This window comes from Saccoglossus kowalevskii, chromosome 6 (assembly GCF_978046115.1).
Source record: "Saccoglossus kowalevskii chromosome 6, keSacKowa6.1, whole genome shotgun sequence".
Taxonomy (NCBI): Eukaryota; Metazoa; Hemichordata; class Enteropneusta; family Harrimaniidae; genus Saccoglossus; species Saccoglossus kowalevskii.
In genome coordinates this window covers 40,098,194-40,117,684 of record NC_140646.1, presented here as the reverse complement: position 1 = coordinate 40,117,684, position 19,491 = coordinate 40,098,194, and the positions used below count along the sequence as shown (strand labels likewise).

The 19,491-nt window shown below is 36.3% G+C and overlaps 2 protein-coding genes across 2 annotated transcripts in view; one reads left to right on the top strand and one right to left on the bottom strand.

The window, feature by feature from the left end:
- Positions 1–13,795, top strand: part of LOC144349706 (mixed lineage kinase domain-like protein) — a 33,559-nt gene extending 19,764 nt beyond the window's left edge. The window contains exons 4-9 of the mRNA XM_085500539.1: positions 2,621–2,736; positions 3,908–4,119; positions 6,238–6,374; positions 12,316–12,365; positions 12,535–12,672; positions 12,807–13,795. Of these exons, the coding sequence (XP_085356665.1) occupies positions 2,621–2,736; positions 3,908–4,119; positions 6,238–6,374; positions 12,316–12,365; positions 12,535–12,672; positions 12,807–12,850 (697 nt within the window). The 3' untranslated portion in view covers positions 12,851–13,795. The remainder of the gene's footprint in view (positions 1–2,620; positions 2,737–3,907; positions 4,120–6,237; positions 6,375–12,315; positions 12,366–12,534; positions 12,673–12,806) is intronic.
- A 1,372-nt stretch (positions 13,796–15,167) lies between these two features.
- On the bottom strand, positions 15,168–18,890 carry LOC102806355 (adenosine receptor A1-like). The gene is made up of 2 exons (XM_085500708.1): positions 18,719–18,890; positions 15,168–15,706 (listed from the first exon to the last, which is right to left on the bottom strand). The coding sequence occupies exons 1-2, from the start codon at positions 18,888–18,890 to the stop codon at positions 15,168–15,170; spliced, it is 711 nt and encodes a 236-aa protein (XP_085356834.1).
- Between the last annotated feature and the right edge of the window lie 601 nt (positions 18,891–19,491).

Sequence of the window (19,491 nt, the reverse complement as noted above, 5' to 3'; positions counted from 1 at the left end):
CATTGCCAAAAGTAGGGTAAGCAATTTACATTGCCAAAAGTAGAGTAAGCAATTTACATTGCCAAAAGTAGGGTAAGCAATTTACATTGCCAAAAGTAGAGTAAGCAATTTACATTGCCAAAAGTAGGGTAAGCAATTTACATTGCCAAAAGTAGAGTAAGCAATTTACATTGCCAAAAGTAGAGTAAGCAATTTACATTGCCAAAAGTAGGGTAAGCAGTTTACATTGCCAAAAGTAGAGTAAGCAATTTACATTGCCAAAAGTAGGGTAAGCAATTTACATTGCCAAAAGTAGAGTAAGCAATTTACATTGCCAAAAGTAGGGTAAACAATTTACATTGCCAAAAGTAGGGTAAACAATTTACATTGCCAAAAGTAGGGTAAACAATTTACATTGCCAAAAGTAGGGTAAACAATTTACATTGCCAAAAGTAGGGTAAACAATTTACATTGCCAAAAGTAGGGTAAACAATTTACATTGCCAAAAGTAGGGTAAACAATTTACATTGCCAAAAGTAGGGTAAACAATTTACATTGCCAAAAGTAGGGTAAACAATTTACATTGCCAAAAGTAGGGTAAACAATTTACATTGCCAAAAGTAGGGTAAACAATTTACATTGCCAAAAGTAGGGTAAACAATTTACATTGCCAAAAGTAGGGTAAACAATTTACATTGCCAAAAGTAGGGTAAACAATTTACATTGCCAAAAGTAGGGTAAACAATTTACATTGCCAAAAGTAGAGTAAGCAATTTACATTGCCAAAAGTAGGGTAAGCAATTTACATTGCCAAAAGTAGGGTAAACAATTTACATTGCCAAAAGTAGGGTAAACAATTTACATTGCCAAAAGTAGGGTAAACAATTTACATTGCCAAAAGTAGGGTAAGCAATTTACATTGCCAAAAGTAGGGTAAGCAATTTACATTGCCAAAAGTAGGGTAAGCAATTTACATTGCCAAAAGTAGGGTAAACAATTTACATTGCCAAAAGTAGGGTAAACAATTTACATTGCCAAAAGTAGGGTAAGCAATTTACATTGCCAAAAGTAGGGTAAGCTATTTACATTGGCAAAAGTAGGGTAAGCTTGAGTCTCTCATTGAAATATTCTACATGTTTAGATTCAACAGATTCATTCAATATGATCTTTATTGAGATTTATTTATAAGTATGTCAATAGTAGATTGACCCGAAAACTGGAACTACATGTTACATATTTAATTATTCATTGACAATTTTTTCATGAGAACATTCCTTATGAAATTAGAGGTTATTTGTAACTGGACGGAAATAACATATGGTTGTGAGAACCATTGTTAATATTTTTTAGTGTGTGGCATGATAATATAATCAGTTCTGCCATAACAAGATAAACCATGAATGATATTTGTAATTATATGTGCAAAAACAATATCTGAGTGCATGAGGTCTAAATGAAGTGTTGCGCTATATATTTCATCTAATTCCAAAAACCTTGTCTATAATGATAATTAAAGATTAATGCAAGATTAAAAATTCGCATTAATTTTCTGACTTGAAAAAATTAGAATGAGATATGTTCAAGATTTTGATTCAAAGAAACAACCAAAATCTTGTTGTCAGTTGTCATGAAAACAAGTAGGACATAAGTGTTTTTTAATATTTGTCCATCTGTCAATTAACACCAATATTAGCACAGAAGAGTTAAAAAAAAACATTCCTGAGTGAAAGCTATCCTAACTTCAACATCAAACTTCTTCAACATCAAAAAAAGATATCAAAAAACAAACAAATAGTAACTTTGGGCCCACACTCACACTGAGTAGAATTAGATATGTCCGAGGTTTTTACTCCAAAATTTGTAGGAGATATATTTGGTGCAAAAGTATTCAAAAAACAAATTTGTGGGATGTTGCCGGATTTTACCACCTAACTAAAGTAGAGTTAATATGTGAAGACAGCACACACACACACACAAAAAAGTTAATATATACATGGGGAATCCTAGTGGAGTGCATCCCCAATATATTCCATGGATGATCAGATTAAAGATTGGTGAATAGCAATAATGTTAAAAAAATCAAGCATTTCTGGAATCAGATTTCAGTTGTGTTTACATGGACTGTATTTAAATTTGGTACATATACATGTTTTCATGGGTCCCTGATGATTAGCCTTTTTGTTTTTCAGACCAGATACAAAATGGCCGCCTGGCAGCCATTTTTTTCCGATCCAAATCAAGATAGCTCAATAGACCCCGGCATGAGTTGAGCGCCTACAAACACTTCATGTTTCAGAAGAACTGAAAGAGAGGCCATTTTAATAATTATAATATTTTAACAAAAATTAAATAGCATAATTCAAAAGGTACTACACATTTAAAATAATGATAAAAAATTTTCAGACCTGGTAGATACATTAAAGATAATGGGATCATAATGTTTTTCAGATCAAATTCAAAAATGCCAATTGACAAAAATTTTGTACAAATGCATTACACAAAATGAAATGTATACAATATAACATCGAAAGTCAATCACATTTATTTTAGCTGACTGTGGAAGAATATGACTGCATTTGCCTAAGTTATTAGGTTATGAAAAATGTGTTCTATTAAACTAAGATTATCTCTGTCATTACAGTCAAAGTACTACAAATTTATTTCGACAAGTGCTGTTGAATGAGTATGGCAACCTGAAAGTTGTGGAAAGTGACTTTGTTGTCGGAGGCGTTGGGGTCTGTTGTGATTCTGAAAAAGGTAATAAGAAATGTTTTCGTTATTTTTAGACTCTTATCCTTCTTCAAACCCTGTGCACTTATTTTATTACCTACTACTTAATAAAATTATTAGGTAGGACAAAATTGTCTTTTGATGGATGCATGACACTGCATGAATATTCACTTTCAAGACATGTTTTCAGTATTCTTATGTTCTCTGTTTTCTAACATAACCAAATTAAGGTTTCTGCTACATTGCACATTTTCTGCAAAGGATTTAAAATTAGGATGTTGCAAGCCAAACTGAACCAATCAAAGGGCTAAACCATTTGTTGGGGGGTGGCAGCTTAGGAATTTGCACTTTAATCACATGTAGTCTATGGACCTAAAGTATTTGAGTAAAGAGACAACAAACTAATGTTACTGTGCTCTTTAACACCATATTATATATGTTTCTATATGCTAATGAGTAGTGTTGTGATTGTTATGCTAATGAGTAGTGTTGTGATTGTTATGCTAATGAGTAGTGTTGTGATTGTTATGCTAATGAGTAGTGTTGTGATTGTTAGCTGCTGATATATTAATTAGTTGTGAAGTCTTACTTTTGTTTTTCTCTGTGTTTGGTATTTGGAATTTTTGCTTTTGTTTGATGAAATTTTTAGTCAGTGATATTAGCCCTTGGCTAGGTATTTCAAAATTACTTTAAATAAACGAATTGAATTGAATTGACCAATGATAAGTCAGTTTTCGATAGCCAGATAACCGGTCACTGGTAGCATAGTGGTTGTTGCACCAGACTCATGATTGGTAGACCCAAGTTCAAATCATACCTTAGGCTGAACATCAAAGGGTCGATTCCTACCTGGGTGAGTGTGCCACAGACTCAATGGGCAGGCCAATTCTACTGGCCGAGATTCATTCATTGGGGGCCCCTTGGTTAAGGTCCGCAGGTGCTTGTGTTCGACTGGGCCTGGTTGACACCGGGATAGTGCATTACAAATTGCCATTTGACAGAGAGATGGCCACACAGCCCTGTCATGTAGTCCCAAACATGAATATAACTTCTGTGGCAAAATGCACTATGTCTCGTCACTAGCACTTGCAATTTGCACATACAGAACAAAATTTGAATCAATAAAAATGATTATTTGAAGAAAATTACATACTGATAATCAATAACTGAATATATACAGTTGTACTTTTTTTTTCAGGAATTTATTGGGTAGTGATGGAATACATTCCGTATAATTTAGAAAAAGTACTTGCAGACAAACAAGTTGCTCAGACCTGGAAAGATAAAATAGAACTATCAGTCAAAGTATGCAGAGCTGTACATCATTTACATAGGAGAGAACGTCCAATGTTAATAAGAAGAATAAGCAGTAAAAGTTTCTTACTGAAAGATCAAAAAGACACTGTGAAGGTATGTATCGTTATTTCACTATGCAAATTCTCTCAAATGGGGCTTGAACTAGAATGGAAACAAAGCCAAGGTTATTTTTTTCACCATTTTGATGTTTCTGTAACTATGCATGCACTTATTATTGCTAGCAGAGTATAGCAGAGCTATTCCATCTGTCTGCTTGTCCCATTTAGTAGCTAGCATTCTTCACATAGATTTTGAACAAAATGCCTATTGTTGGAGACAGTACACAACCCTATAATGATGACATTTGACAAATTAGTCAAACAATTCTTTATCAGTGACAAAATCGATGACGCAGAGCTCTTCATATTACTGATTGTCTGGCGTTGTCCAGCGTCTGTAGTATGTAGTCTGTCGTCAACTTTTCACATTTTTGTCTTCTTCTTCAAAACCGTTAAACCAAATGCTTTCATATTTGCAACATAGATTCTTGGAGTAGTCCTCTGTCAGATTTGTTCATTTCAAGAAGATATCTCAAATTCATTAATTTTGATGAATATTTTTTGGCATTTTTAGTAAAAAGTGATATTTTTGACTTCTTGTTAAAAACCTCAAGTATGATTGCTTTGTTATTATATATATACCGTATTTATCTGGGTATAAGCCCAGGGTCTTGAACATGGAAAATTGCCAAAAAATAGGGGTGGGCATTTGCCAGGAGATCCCCGGCAAAAAAAACAAAAATTTGCGAAAATTGAGAACACGCAGATCGAACTGCGACAAGGAATAGAACGGCAAATGAAAACATGGAAATAAATGAACACTATGCAACATCAGAAGTAAAACCGGTCTCGACAAATTACGAATCAACTGTCATACAAGATCAATAATAATTTACAAATTTACACAGTAAAAATTATAAAAATTCATAGCTGTTTGAAAAAACTTCTCAGATCTTTATTTGTACATTCATTGCCATTTTCGTCAAACTCAAAACCCTCAAAGTCCAAGTCGGCATCACTGTAGCCGTCAAACAAAATCCCTACAACTTATTCCTGAAGTTCGTTGATATCGTCCCACACAATTTGGACTTAGCACTTTTAATCCACGGATTTCGCAGTCTGTCAGCTTGACACTTTTCATTCATGTCTAATCATAATAAAAAGACAGGAAAAATGGGGTCACTCCGCTGCGATGGCACACGATGCTTTTGTTTACAGTCTGGCAATCATCTGTGACCTTTATGCATCTGCTTTACTGATTGGCTAAGAATGACATCACTACTAGTATTTCATCATAAAGGTCAAATCGTGACATTGCTTTCTTATCAGACTCAACGCTTATCAATCACGCTGAAAGTTATCATTCAGCAAGTTCCGGTGGTTGGAATGTCTCACTATATGGATATCGCGGTGGACTTGAAATAGTAAATTTTTTTTTTATCCAACGACAGAAGAATAGTTTTCATGACAGAAATGCAATAGCGGTGATGAAAGATGGTAAAAAAGTTGGCAGTCTTCGGCGTGACATTGCAAAATTGCTAGCAAATATTTTACAAAGCCCAAATAACGTGATTACAACCACTCTCCCAGGTACGGGTTTGCTACAATATTGCAACATTGGTTCCATTGTCGATGATGCTAACAAGCCGAACGAGTATGACACTTGCTTGGCGGCTCTCCTTATATGATTTGCTTGAATCGTTTCTAAGCACAAACCAAACGGCCGGCCCTTTTTAGGGTCATGACATATTTCTAAAGGAGAACTACCGTTTCTGCTTTAATATATAATTTTATAGACTTGCTGACTGTTATGATTCGGGAAAAAAATCAGCAGTGAACGCGCTGCCCTGAAGGCAGAAAGCTGTCACAGCTATTTCGCGTTCACCCCTTGTTTTACGCAATTAACAATTATATTTAAAGAATTTTTATAAGCATCACGACAGACTTCAAGAAAGTCAACTGTTAATACAACCACAGTCAACAAATAGAAAGCTGTTTTTTTGTTATTTTTGTGTGTAGAAAAAGACCTCAACGTCTTAATTGTGTCAAAAGTGGGGGGTGGGCGTTTGTCTAGGCATGGGCTCTTACCCGGATAAGTAGGGTAGTGTAAAAAATAAGATCCAATGTACCAGTATACTTTGCAGAAATTTATGTGTTCAACTATTTCACATAGATCTGTGGCTTAGGATTTTTAAAGACAAAATCATCAGCAGCCCGGTGTTCAAAATTCAAGTCAACTGTGAAATATATTCCATCGGAGCATTTACAAGATATTTCACTTGCATACAATGAAAAGAGTGAATCATATGGGTGAGTATAATGTATGGTATATGATGATGTTGATCGCATGCTGCATAGGCAGGATGTTCATTTATGTGTTGATGTTGATCACATGCTGCATAGGCAGAATGTTCATCTATGTGTTGATGTTGATCACATGCTGCATAGGCAGGATGTTCATCTATGTGTTGATGTTGATCACATGCTGCATAGCCAGGATGTTCATCTATGTGTTGATGTTGATCACATGCTGCATAGGCAGGATGTTCATCTATGTGTTGATGTTGATCACATGCTGCATAGGCAGGATGTTCATCTATGTGTTGATGTTGATCACATGCTGCATAGGCAGGATGTTCATTTATGTGTTGATGTTGATCACATGCTGCATAGGCAGGATGTTCATTCATGTGTTGATGTTGATCACATGCTGCATAGGCAGGATGTTCATCTATGTGTTGATGTTGATCACATGCTGCATAGGCAGAATGTTCATCTATGTGTTGATGTTGATCACATGCTGCATAGGCTGGGTGTTCATTTATGTGTTGATGTTGATCACATGCTGCATAGGCAGGATGTTCATTTATGTGTTGATGATCACATGCTGCATAGGCAGGATGTTCATTCATGTGTTGATGTTGATCACATGCTGCATAGGCAGCATGTTCATCTATGTGTTGATGTTGATCACATGCTACATAGACAGGATTTTCATTCATGTGTTGATGTTGATCACATGCTGCATAGGCAGGATGTTCATTCATGTGTTGATGTTGATCACATGCTGCATAGGCAGGATGTTCATCTATGTTGATGTTGATCACATGCTGCATAGGCAGGATATTAATCTATGTGTTGATGTTGATGTTGATCACATGCTGCATAGGCAGGATGTTCATCTATGTGTTGATGTTGATCACATGCTGCATAGGCAGGATGTTCATCTATGTGTTGATGTTGATCGCATGCTGCATAGGCTGGGTGTTCATTTATGTGTTGATGTTGATCACATGCTGCATATAGACAGGATGTTCATCTATGTGCTGATGTTGATCACATGCTGCATAGGCAGGATGTTCATCTATGAGTTGATGTTGATCACATGCTGCATAGGCAGGATGTTCATCTATGCGTTGATGTTGATCACATGCTGCATAGGCAGGATGTTCATCTATTTGTTGATGTTGATCACATGCTGCATAGGCTGGGTGTTCATTTATGTGTTGATGTTGATCACATGCTGCATAGGCAGGATGTTCATCTATGTGCTGATGTTGATCACATGCTGCATAGGCAGGATGTTCATTCATGTGTTGATGTTGATCACATGCTGCATAGGCAGGATGTTCATTCATGTGTTGATGTTGATCACATGTTGCATAGGCAGGACGTTCATTTATGTGTTGATGTTCATCAAATGCTGCATAGGCAGGATGTTCATCTATGTGTTGATGTTGATCACATGCTGCATAGGCAGGATTTTCATTCATGTGTTGATGTTGATCACATGCTGCATAGGCAGGATGTTCATTCATGTGTTGATGTTGATCACATGCTGCATAGACAGGATGTTCATCTATGTGTTGATGTTGATCACATGCTGCATAGACAGGATGTTCATCTATGTGTTGATGTTGATCACATGCTGCATAGGCAGGATGTTCATTCATGTGTTGATGTTGATCACATGCTGCATAGGCAGGATGTTCATTCATGTGTTGATGTTGATCACATGTTGCATAGGCAGGACATTCATTTATGTGTTGATGTTCATCAAATGCTGCATAGGCAGGATGTTCATCTATGTGTTGATGTTGATCACATGCTGCATAGACAGGATTTTCATTCATGTGTTGATGTTGATCACATGCTGCATAGGCAGGATGTTCATTCATGTGTTGATGTTGATCACATGCTGCATAGACAGGATGTTCATCTATGTGTTGATGTTGATCACATGCTGCATAGGCAGGATGTTCATCTATGTGTTGATGATGATCACATGCTGCATAGGCAGAATGTTCATCTATGTGTTGATATTGATCACATGCTGCATAGGCAGGATGTTCATCTATGTGTTGATGTTGATCAAATGCTGCATAGGCTGGATGTTCTTCTATGTGTTGATGTTGATCACATGCTGCATAGGCAGGATGTTCATCTATGTGTTGATGTTGATCACATGCTGCATAGGCAGGATGTTCATCTATGTGTTGATGTTGATCACATGCTGCATAGGCAGGATGTTCATCTATGTGTTGATGTTGATCACATGCTGCATAGGCTGGGTGTTCATTTATGTGTTGATGTTGATCACATGCTGCATAGGCTGGATGTTCATCTATGTGTTGATGTTGATCACATGCTGCATAGGCTGGATGTTCATCTATGTGTTGATGTTGATCACATGCTGCATAGGCAGGATATTAATCTATGTGTTGATGTTGATCACATGCTGCATAGGCAGGATGTTCATCTATGTGTTGATGTTGATCACATGCTGCATAGGCAGGATGTTCATCTATGTGTTGATGTTGATCACATGCTGCATAGGCAGGATGTTCATCTATGTGTTGATGTTGATCACATGCTGCATAGGCAGGATGTTCATTCATGTGTTGATGTTGGTCACATGCTGCATAGGCAGGATGTTCATCTATGTGTTGATGTTGATCACATGCTGCATAGGCAGGATGTTCATCTATGTGTTGATGTTGATCACATGCTGCATAGGCAGGATGTTCATCTATGTGTTGATGTTGATCACATGCTGCATAGGCAGGATGTTCATTCATGTGTTGATGTTGGTCACATGCTGCATAGGCAGGATGTTCATCTATGTGTTGATGTTGATCACATGCTGCATAGGCAGGATGTTCATCTATGTGTTGATGTTGATCACATGCTGCATAGGCAGGATGTTCATCTATGTGTTGATGTTGATCACATGCTGCATAGGCAGGATATTAATCTATGTGTTGATATTGATCACATGCTGCATAGGCAGGATGTTCATCTATGTGTTGATGTTGATCACATGCTGCATAGGCAGGATGTTCATCTATGTGTTGATGTTGATCGCATGCTGCATAGGCTGGGTGTTCATTTATGTGTTGATGTTGATCACATGCTGCATAGACAGGATGTTCATCTATGTGCTGATGTTGATCACATGCTGCATAGGCAGGATGTTCATCTATGTGTTGATGTTGATCACATGCTGCATAGGCAGGATGTTCATCTATGCGTTGATGTTGATCACATGCTGCATAGGCAGGATGTTCATCTATGTGTTGATGTTGATCACATGCTGCATAGGCTGGGTGTTCATTTATGTGTTGATGTTGATCACATGCTGCATAGGCAGGATGTTCATTTATGTGTTGATGTTGATCACATGCTGTATAGGCAGGATGTTCATCTATGTGTTCATGTTGATCACATGCTGCATAGGCAGGATGTTCATCTATGTGTTGATGTTGATCACATTCTGCATAGGCAGGATGTTCAACTATGTGTTGATGTTGATCACTTGCTTCATAGGCAGGATGTTCATTTATGTGTTGATGTTGATCACATGCTGCATAGGCAGGATGTTCATCTTTGTGTTGATGTTGATCACATGCTTCATAGGCAGGATGTTCATCTATGTGTTGATGTTGATCACATGCTGCATAGGCAGGATGTTCATTCATGTGTTGATGTTGATCACTTGCTGCATAGGCAGGATGTTCATCTATGTGTTGATGTTGATCACATGCTGCATAGGCAGGATGTTCATTCATGTGTTGATGTTGATCACATGCTGCATAGACAGGATGTTCATCTATGTGTTGATGTTGATCACATGCTGCATAGGCAGGATGTTCATCTATGTGTTGATGATGATCACATGCTGCATAGGCAGAATGTTTATCTATGTGTTGATATTGATCACATGCTGCATAGGCAGGATGTTCATCTATGTGTTGATGTTGATCAAATGCTGCATAGGCTGGATGTTCTTCTATGTGTTGATGTTGATCACATGCTGCATAGGCAGGATGTTCATCTATGTGTTGATGTTGATCACATGCTGCATAGGCAGGATGTTCATCTATGTGTTGATGTTGATCACATGCTGCATAGGCAGGATGTTCATCTATGTGTTGATGTTGATCACATGCTGCATAGGCTGGGTGTTCATTTATGTGTTGATGTTGATCACATGCTGCATAGGCTGGATGTTCATCTATGTGTTGATGTTGATCACATGCTGCATAGGCTGGATGTTCATCTATGTGTTGATGTTGATCACATGCTGCATAGGCAGGATATTAATCTATGTGTTGATGTTGATCACATGCTGCATAGGCAGGATGTTCATCTATGTGTTGATGTTGATCACATGCTGCATAGGCAGGATGTTCATCTATGTGTTGATGTTGATCACATGCTGCATAGGCAGGATGTTCATCTATGTGTTGATGTTGATCGCATGCTGCATAGGCAGGATGTTCATTCATGTGTTGATGTTGGTCACATGCTGCATAGGCAGGATGTTCATCTATGTGTTGATGTTGATCACATGCTGCATAGGCAGGATGTTCATCTATGTGTTGATGTTGATCACATGCTGCATAGGCAGGATGTTCATCTATGTGTTGATGTTGATCACATGCTGCATAGGCAGGATATTAATCTATGTGTTGATATTGATCACATGCTGCATAGGCAGGATGTTCATCTATGTGTTGATGTTGATCACATGCTGCATAGGCAGGATGTTCATCTATGTGTTGATGTTGATCGCATGCTGCATAGGCTGGGTGTTCATTTATGTGTTGATGTTGATCACATGCTGCATAGACAGGATGTTCATCTATGTGCTGATGTTGATCACATGCTGCATAGGCAGGATGTTCATCTATGTGTTGATGTTGATCACATGCTGCATAGGCAGGATGTTCATCTATGCGTTGATGTTGATCACATGCTGCATAGGCAGGATGTTCATCTATGTGTTGATGTTGATCGCATGCTGCATAGGCTGGGTGTTCATTTATGTGTTGATGTTGATCACATGCTGCATAGGCAGGATGTTCATTTATGTGTTGATGTTGATCACATGCTGTATAGGCAGGATGTTCATCTATGTGTTCATGTTGATCACATGCTGCATAGGCAGGATGTTCATCTATGTGTTGATGTTGATCACATTCTGCATAGGCAGGATGTTCAACTATGTGTTGATGTTGATCACTTGCTTCATAGGCAGGATGTTCATTTATGTGTTGATGTTGATCACATGCTGCATAGGCAGGATGTTCATCTTTGTGTTGATGTTGATCACATGCTTCATAGGCAGGATGTTCATCTATGTGTTGATGTTGATCACATGCTGCATAGGCAGGATGTTCATTCATGTGTTGATGTTGATCACTTGCTGCATAGGCAGGATGTTCATCTATGTGTTGATGTTGATCACATGCTGCATAGGCAGGATTTTCATTCATGTGTTGATGTTGATCACTTGCTGCATAGGCAGGATGTTCATTTATGTGTTGATGTTCATCAAATGCTGCATAGGCAAGATGTTCATCTATGTGTTGATGTTGATCACATGCTGCATAGGCAGAATGTTCATCTATGTGTTGATGTTGATCACATGCTGCATAGGCAGGATGTTCATCTTTGTGTTGATGTTCATCAAATGCTGCATAGGCTGGATGTTCATCTATGTGTTGAACCAATTACTTCATTTCACTTGTTACGTAGATATTCCCAGTTTTTTTATTAAAATTAAAAAAACACCAGTGGAATCTTCTTGATAATTAACTCTCGTTAACTATACTTGTAGGATAATAAGTTAAAATATAATACCTATAACAATTAGTTTACTCATTAAGTATGGAAATTATGTTTTGAGTTCAATGTGAATCTAGTACATTTCAATAAATAATATGCATATTCATAATGTTCCTTTCAGGCTGGGAATAGTATTGTGGGAGATTGCAACTGGAAGAACGCCATTTGAAGGTAGTTACTAATCATAGTTGAATGGCAAGGAATTTGCATGAATAACTCTTTTTTTATGTACACATCATTACCAAGTTTATTGGTATTAATATTTCAAATAGATTTAAACACCAACTGTATACATTTTCAACAAGTTCCGCTGAACAGTGAATAACTTTACTCTCTTAAGGTAAATCAGACTCTCAAGTCTGTAAGACTGTAATGGCTGGTGATATGGAGGATTTGCCTGCAGACTGCCCTCTAGAGTTCAAGAATGTCATTGATGGTCTTCGAGAAAAGAATGTAGACAAACGATTAACAATTGATGGTGAGTTGCATATCGATTAAAATTATTATTAAAGATATGCATTTCAAAGTGTTTTCTACTAGATAATAATAAGTTGATTAGAAAGCAATTATGATATGTATATTTCATGACCATTAAAAAATGTTTTCTTTCAGATGCTTGTCAGAGGCTGTCTGCAATAACAAATATTGTGAATTAAAAGCGAGAAGAGTAATAATCACAAAAATCACTCATCTGAAGAAAAGTTAAATATATTTTGTTTATTCAAACCATTCACCAGACAGAAACCACTATTTACCAAACAACATATTGTACATTTAACGGTAGATTCTACTAATAAATTTAAATACCAAGAATTTATCTCTTTTGCAATAAAATAAGAATATTGATGAAAAAAATGTATTCTTTCATTCTGTGCCTAAACCTTGGAGCTTTCTAACATAGTTAGACAGTACTTTTAACCCTTCACCACCAGTTTCCTCTTTTCATCACAAAATAGAAGATTGGCACTAAAAATAGCCAAATTTCTTTAGTGAAAAATGTTGTCTGTTGGCTCCCAAATTAGGGCTCATTTCCAGAAATGCAGAATAATTTGGGCAAGGAAGTCTGGTGGTTTGTTTTATAGATGTGTAAAAATGTGCAACACAGAGTCAGCTTCACTAAGTTTCGCATTTCTTCTCACGCGTTGCCAATTGAAAAACTTAGATATAATAAAACACCTCCAGAGCAAAGGTTTTGTTTTCTATGTAATGAACAGGCTATTGGGGATGAATTTCATGTTTTACTCAATTGTAAAAATAGTCAAATTGTACAAGCTCGTACTAAATTTGAAGCTGAATTAGCAATTTATGATGACAACATTTGCAAGTTATCAACTCTTGAGAAATTCAAGTGCTTGCTAGGCACTAAAGATAGCTTCATTTTCAATTGCTTGGAAAAATTTATTGATTTTATTTCTAAGCTTTAGTTTAGTCTATTGTTTTGTTTGTGTTTTTCTTGACCATTGATTTATTGTATGGTTTTCATTCATACTAAATTTTGTGTCAAATAAAATATCTATCCCTGCAATTAAACACTTGTATATTATTCCATGTATGCTTGTTATAAATTCATTGATTTATGTAAATAAATTCTTTTAAATGAACGATTTGTGTTGGGTATATTTGGTCAAACAACCGTTGTGACCCAGTGGGTGGAAAGCAGTCCCCTTTTTGGTAAGTAGCACTATTTATTTTGTTAGCTCTGCTGTCGACTTTGGAGATTATCATATGAGTGATTGTTCGTCACTGCTCCCGTTCGCATCAACTTTTTACCAACTTTTTGATTACTACTCTTGATTTCAAATAGATATACCCTGGGTACCTCTTGATTTCAAACAGGTATACCCTGGGTACCTCTTGATTTCAAACAGGTATACCCTGGGTACCTCTTGATTTTAAATAGGTATACCCTGGATCCCTCTTGATTTCAAATAGGTACACCCTGAGTCCCTCTTGAATTCATATACCTATACCCTGGGTACCTTTTGAAATTAAATGAGTATAGCCTTGGTATCTCTTAAATTTTAATGGGTATACCCTGGGTACCTCTTGATTTCAAATGGTATCCGGCTGAAGATTATAATTCAATAAGAAGTGAAGCCGCACAAATTGTCTGTTATGGTGCATCAATCCACAAAAAACGGGTACCGGTAAGCAGGTTCAGTTTTCAATAGCATTCTGATTGGTCAACCAAGTTCTTTAACTTTGTTCTATTTTTATTAGTTATCTGACATCAACTCCGAACATCAATCACAGGGTTCCTATTTCTTTTTACATATTACAACAATTATAAAATTATTTTTTTAGTCCTTCTCAGGACGTATTCCGAAAACAGGAACTTATAATTTCAACTCTGTGCATCTGTCGTACGTCTGTCTGCACATGTATCTACACATGTATCTCAGACAAATATTGGAGAATAATATATAATTGTACTTTACTACCAGTACCTATTTTGTTATTTTATCAATGTTGGTGAATGTCGCCCTCTATCAAAAAATGAATGTTCTGGTCTTGAAACTCACCGCATTGCTGAAAACTGTTCTTCTCATGAATTATTATCATGTGACATTATATTTGTCATTTAAAACTATTCTTTTAATTTTGTTGAAGTAATTTTATGAATATTTGTCTTTTTACATAACATTCTTTCTGTTTTTACTTGTATTTAATATAAATGATGACATTTGACAATATACTTGTGTTCTTGTTTATATCCATCAAGTTCTTAATCAAGAAAATGTTTGTTTTTTATTTCGTTAACTTCCAGATTACTAGTATCTAGCGAGTATTATAGATCAATTTGACAGAAACAAATATTCAAATGAACTGTTTAAAAAAAAAATTATGTCGTTCTCTGTCTAACTGTTCCAGTAAAGTATATATAATATTTCAAAATAATGTGTTACACCGCAGCGTGTCGTAGGTTAGTTTATGTAGTGACTTCAACCTAAATCACGCCGCAATGTTATATATTCATGGTGATGGTTGTTCCTCGTATATTATTTCGTTTATATTTGGCGTCTGACATTGTTCAGAATCCTTCTTTTCCAAGTCCTCAAGGACAACACTTACGTTACAGGCCCCTGCAGTAGCACGTAAGCTCACGGCCGTGACAGCGTCGCAGTGTGCCGTCTGTTTCGGTCTTCTATTGCAACACTTGAAATACCGCTTCTTTAACGCCGTGCGAACTTGCTTGGTACCTAGCGTATATATAAGAGGGTTCATGGCCGAGTTGCTAAATGCTATGAGATTGGTAAAATAGGACCACTCCGTGGACACTGATCCAAATAGTATGTCAATAATTATTGAAATAACACCAGGCAACAGCGTCAGTAAAAAACACCCTAAAACTAGACAGAGAACCTTCGCTGCCTTGGTTTCATCGGTAAAGGTTCGTTTTCTGTGTCTGATTCCCGGTCTTTCAAATACAGATTGATGCGTGACTGCTATTTTCCTTGCTTGTTTCCTGGCAACATGGAAGATACAACAGTACATCACGATCATCGCTGTCACTGAAACAAAACAGGATGAATGAAATCAATGTGTTGGCGATAGAGTGATGCATTTGAAATAACAGTAGGAGTATACATATTGCACAAAATACAAGCTGATGCATGATTGTATAATCCTTCACACTAGAAATTAATTTTATTATAAAATCCATGAAGGAAATGAAGACTTGGCTGACCTTTCCACTGTCGACATACCTCAATGTTACAAAATCAATTTACTTCTGCTCAAGTTATATACTTTCTCAGATCTACTAGTAAGACATTATTAAAATAAGGCTCGCACTACTTCTTCTGTGCTAAGCCAGTAATGCTTCATAATGCTATATTATGCTTTGGTCTGAGTCAGTATTAATATTGCGAATTTGAATGTGGAATTTATAAATGATAGGTATTTGTAATATAGGGATCTTTCTCTTATTTTTTTTTGTAAAAGGGACATTCGTGATAAAATGATATTCGTCTTCCACTTTCTGTAACAATACTTGTTTCTCTTGGAATATTTCCGCCTAAACTTCTAAGAAAATCAATAAAGGACACATATGAGTCAAACTTAGAAATTATTTGCAGATTTATTGACCATGGTTGCGCAGCAATATCATACGACTAAACATTGCCGACCCCTTCCATACCCAGGCCATAATAGTACCAACACCAAACAACAGTTCCTCACATTATATGCCCAGTACTTGTAACTATTTTCGGCCATTGCATATTGTAGTTTTAACATTTATTGCACGAAGTATTGTCACGATACAGAATACAAGTATTTAACAATACGAGACAACCTATGTGTTTCTCAGTAGAAATCTGCTAAGTTAACCCAGTGCAGCGGTGTTGCAAATGTTATAACCAACATTTAATATGATAGGTGTGGAAAACAGGTGTGGACTTTTTCAATATTTTCTTCTGTACATGGAATCTCCAAATTTGACAGCTATAATTCATTATTGATACAATTCTGATCAATTTTACTTTTCTTTATTACACTATGCACAGCGTTACTCACACGACTCGTCAAAGCATACTAAGCTTATGTCTAAAACCGATGATGAAAAAGTGACATGCAAATAATTATACTATGAGACAACTTCCAGCCTTACCAATGTACATCTGATTTAAGTCAACTTCCTTGTTACACTCAAACTATTTAGATTGTTTCAGACTTATTTGCAATGATTTTAAATTTCCATTTTCACATTAAATAAACAATTTATCCCACTGCCTTAAGTTGTAACCCGGACTTGAACGTGGAACAGCTATTTTTAACAGCTATATTGTATTCAACGATTATTTGCACACTGGGGGAGTTACTGGTCCAGCCTCTATATCAAATTCAAGTTTATCAATTCTGTACACGGTGTCATTCTCTTATTTTCAAGATAGAGAGAATTACATAGACAAAGGGGTGTCACAGAGCTACTTTTTTAAATGTTGGTTATATGTATACAATTTTGTCATTAATCGTATCAAGACATCTTTTCATATCTCAAATAGCTGCATGGCCAAACAGGGAAAACGATATATAGTTTTTTGTATAGCTTATAATACCTAATTAGCATACTAATTCTATTGATAATATATAATTTTTTTTAATTATTTTATTTTATCTTAGCAAAGAAAAATCGCCAACTCAGTGTCGTACTCTGAAGCAGCAATTGTTTTTCAAACATCGGCCATTTTGTTTCACCATGAAAACCGTTTTATTAGATCTCTTATCAGAGACACTTGAAGGATTAGCTTGTTTGTAAACTGTCAGTGTGTACATTGGGACAGTAATGTTTGTCAGTGGATTATCCCTCGTTGTTCGTTTGCATAACAATGGAAACCCGAACGTTCCTGGAGTACGGACTCAAACGCCAGCGGTTTTCTTCATTTTTCACGCTCGAGCTTGAAATTATTCATTATCTGACACTCTGTATGAGTTCTATGATATCAGTGGTTAATATGTTTGGCCATTTTTAGTGTATATTTATAATAATACAGCAAATCTACAGTGTTTTATTAACCAAAACTGTTTTTCGCGTTTTTCTCGAGTTGAAGTTTTGAATGAGTACGACTCATTGGGACCGCCGCCAAATCAAGTGCGTTCGGACTAGGACATTCAAACTCGCAGTTATCGTTCAAAAGATAATGATGGTGCGAAATATGTCTGGGTTTTTAAAGAAAATGCTTTGTCACAGAATAATAGTCTGTTAAAGGTGTCAAGTATGAAATAATTTGGGGACAAAAAACAAACCTGCATAGAAATCGGAATAATAGGTCTTTTGATTACCAGGGACACATTTCAATGGACTTGATTACGGACAATGCATGACGTAAATTTCACCAGGAAATTCCGCAGTATGCTCTCGCAATCGCGGACTTAGTCATTTGTACAAGGTTCGCCATTGTTGATGTCACGTGATCATTATGTAAACAATGACTGTCCAGTTTATGCGAACTTGTACCTCTATACTTAGTCTTTTGAAATATATAAGTTAATTTACTGTTCTGAACGAGACAACCGGCAGAGAATGTTTTATTCGAAAACATTACAAACCCCTTCTCGCTACCTTAAATTGATTGAAACTATGTACATGCTGTTTTCGCGGATAATTGACAACACTTTATGCTAAAAGTAGGCTTTTATAAGTTGCGCCTTTTAGATTCTTCTGTTACGTCAAAATCATTTTGGTGTAAGCAATGTCCTTCAGACAGATATTTCTGTTCAGTTGTGTAGCTCTTTTAAAACAGTAAGAGACTCTTACTGATGGCTTACTACAGATCAACACAATTTATGCACCGATTTGATTGGTCACTAGAGGCGCCATGTATGTATGACTAGTTTGTGTATATATAAATCTGTGTTTCTCGTAGAAAATGAAACGCAATGCTTGTCTTTTTTGCCTTAAATTACATAAATCAGTGTAATTCGATAGTCAGAAATAAGTATGTTAATCAATGTATGGTATATCCTGTAAAATACTATTTTCTGGATGACGTCATCTACTATCACGTTTATGGCTGTCTTACCTGGGATCACAAACCACGCTAGAAAGACGACGACCATATATGGTAATGTAACATAGGCACTGTATGCACACACCTCCATTGGTCGGCTCTGATCTGTGACGTTGCCGTTCCTCCAACCAAACACTGGAGATAGCCCAATCGTCAACGTGCATATCCACAACAACGTCACCATGACAACGGCGCGTCTGCGCGTAATGAGTACCTCATATCTAAGAAAGAAAAGTAGGATGCTGTCACGTAAACACAGATTGCAATTAACATTCAATTAGCTTTCGATTATTGGATATTTGGATACTGAACAATTAAAATAGTTTTAACTTTCAATTTTCATTTTTACTGATCAGCTGAATTGATATTATTGACTTAGTTTCGTTTCCTTGGCAATTGATACTTTTATGAGCTATCACCCGTGCGCTTATATTAATGAATAATCCAGTATAAAAGGGAAAAGCAGAGCATTTGACAATGCGTTTATGTCAGTGGGCATTTACACAATAAAAAATAGAATTTAGTGATGCACAAAACTGCGTAGATTAACAAGTCTGACAATTTCCTTTTCACCTAATGGAATAGACCAACTGAGACGTGACTGTGCGCCAGATAGAAAGATGTATAAAATCAAATTGAACTGAGACGTGACTGTATAATGGACATGGCTCTAGGAAACCTCGAAATAGAGAGATATAAATCAGAGAAAGCAAATTGTTTTAATGACATCAGTAATTATTATAATAAAAACAATGTATTATTTTAACTCGACTTAAGCAATGAAA

Coding starts and splice junctions, on each gene's coding strand:
- LOC102806355 (XM_085500708.1), bottom strand. CDS start 18,890: ATGGTGACGTTGTTGTGGATATGCACGTTGACGATTGGGCTATCTCCA. Junction 15,707..18,718: donor AGCGTGGTTTGTGATCCCAG/GTAAGACAGCCA, acceptor GTTTTGTTTCAG/TGACAGCGATGATCGTGATG.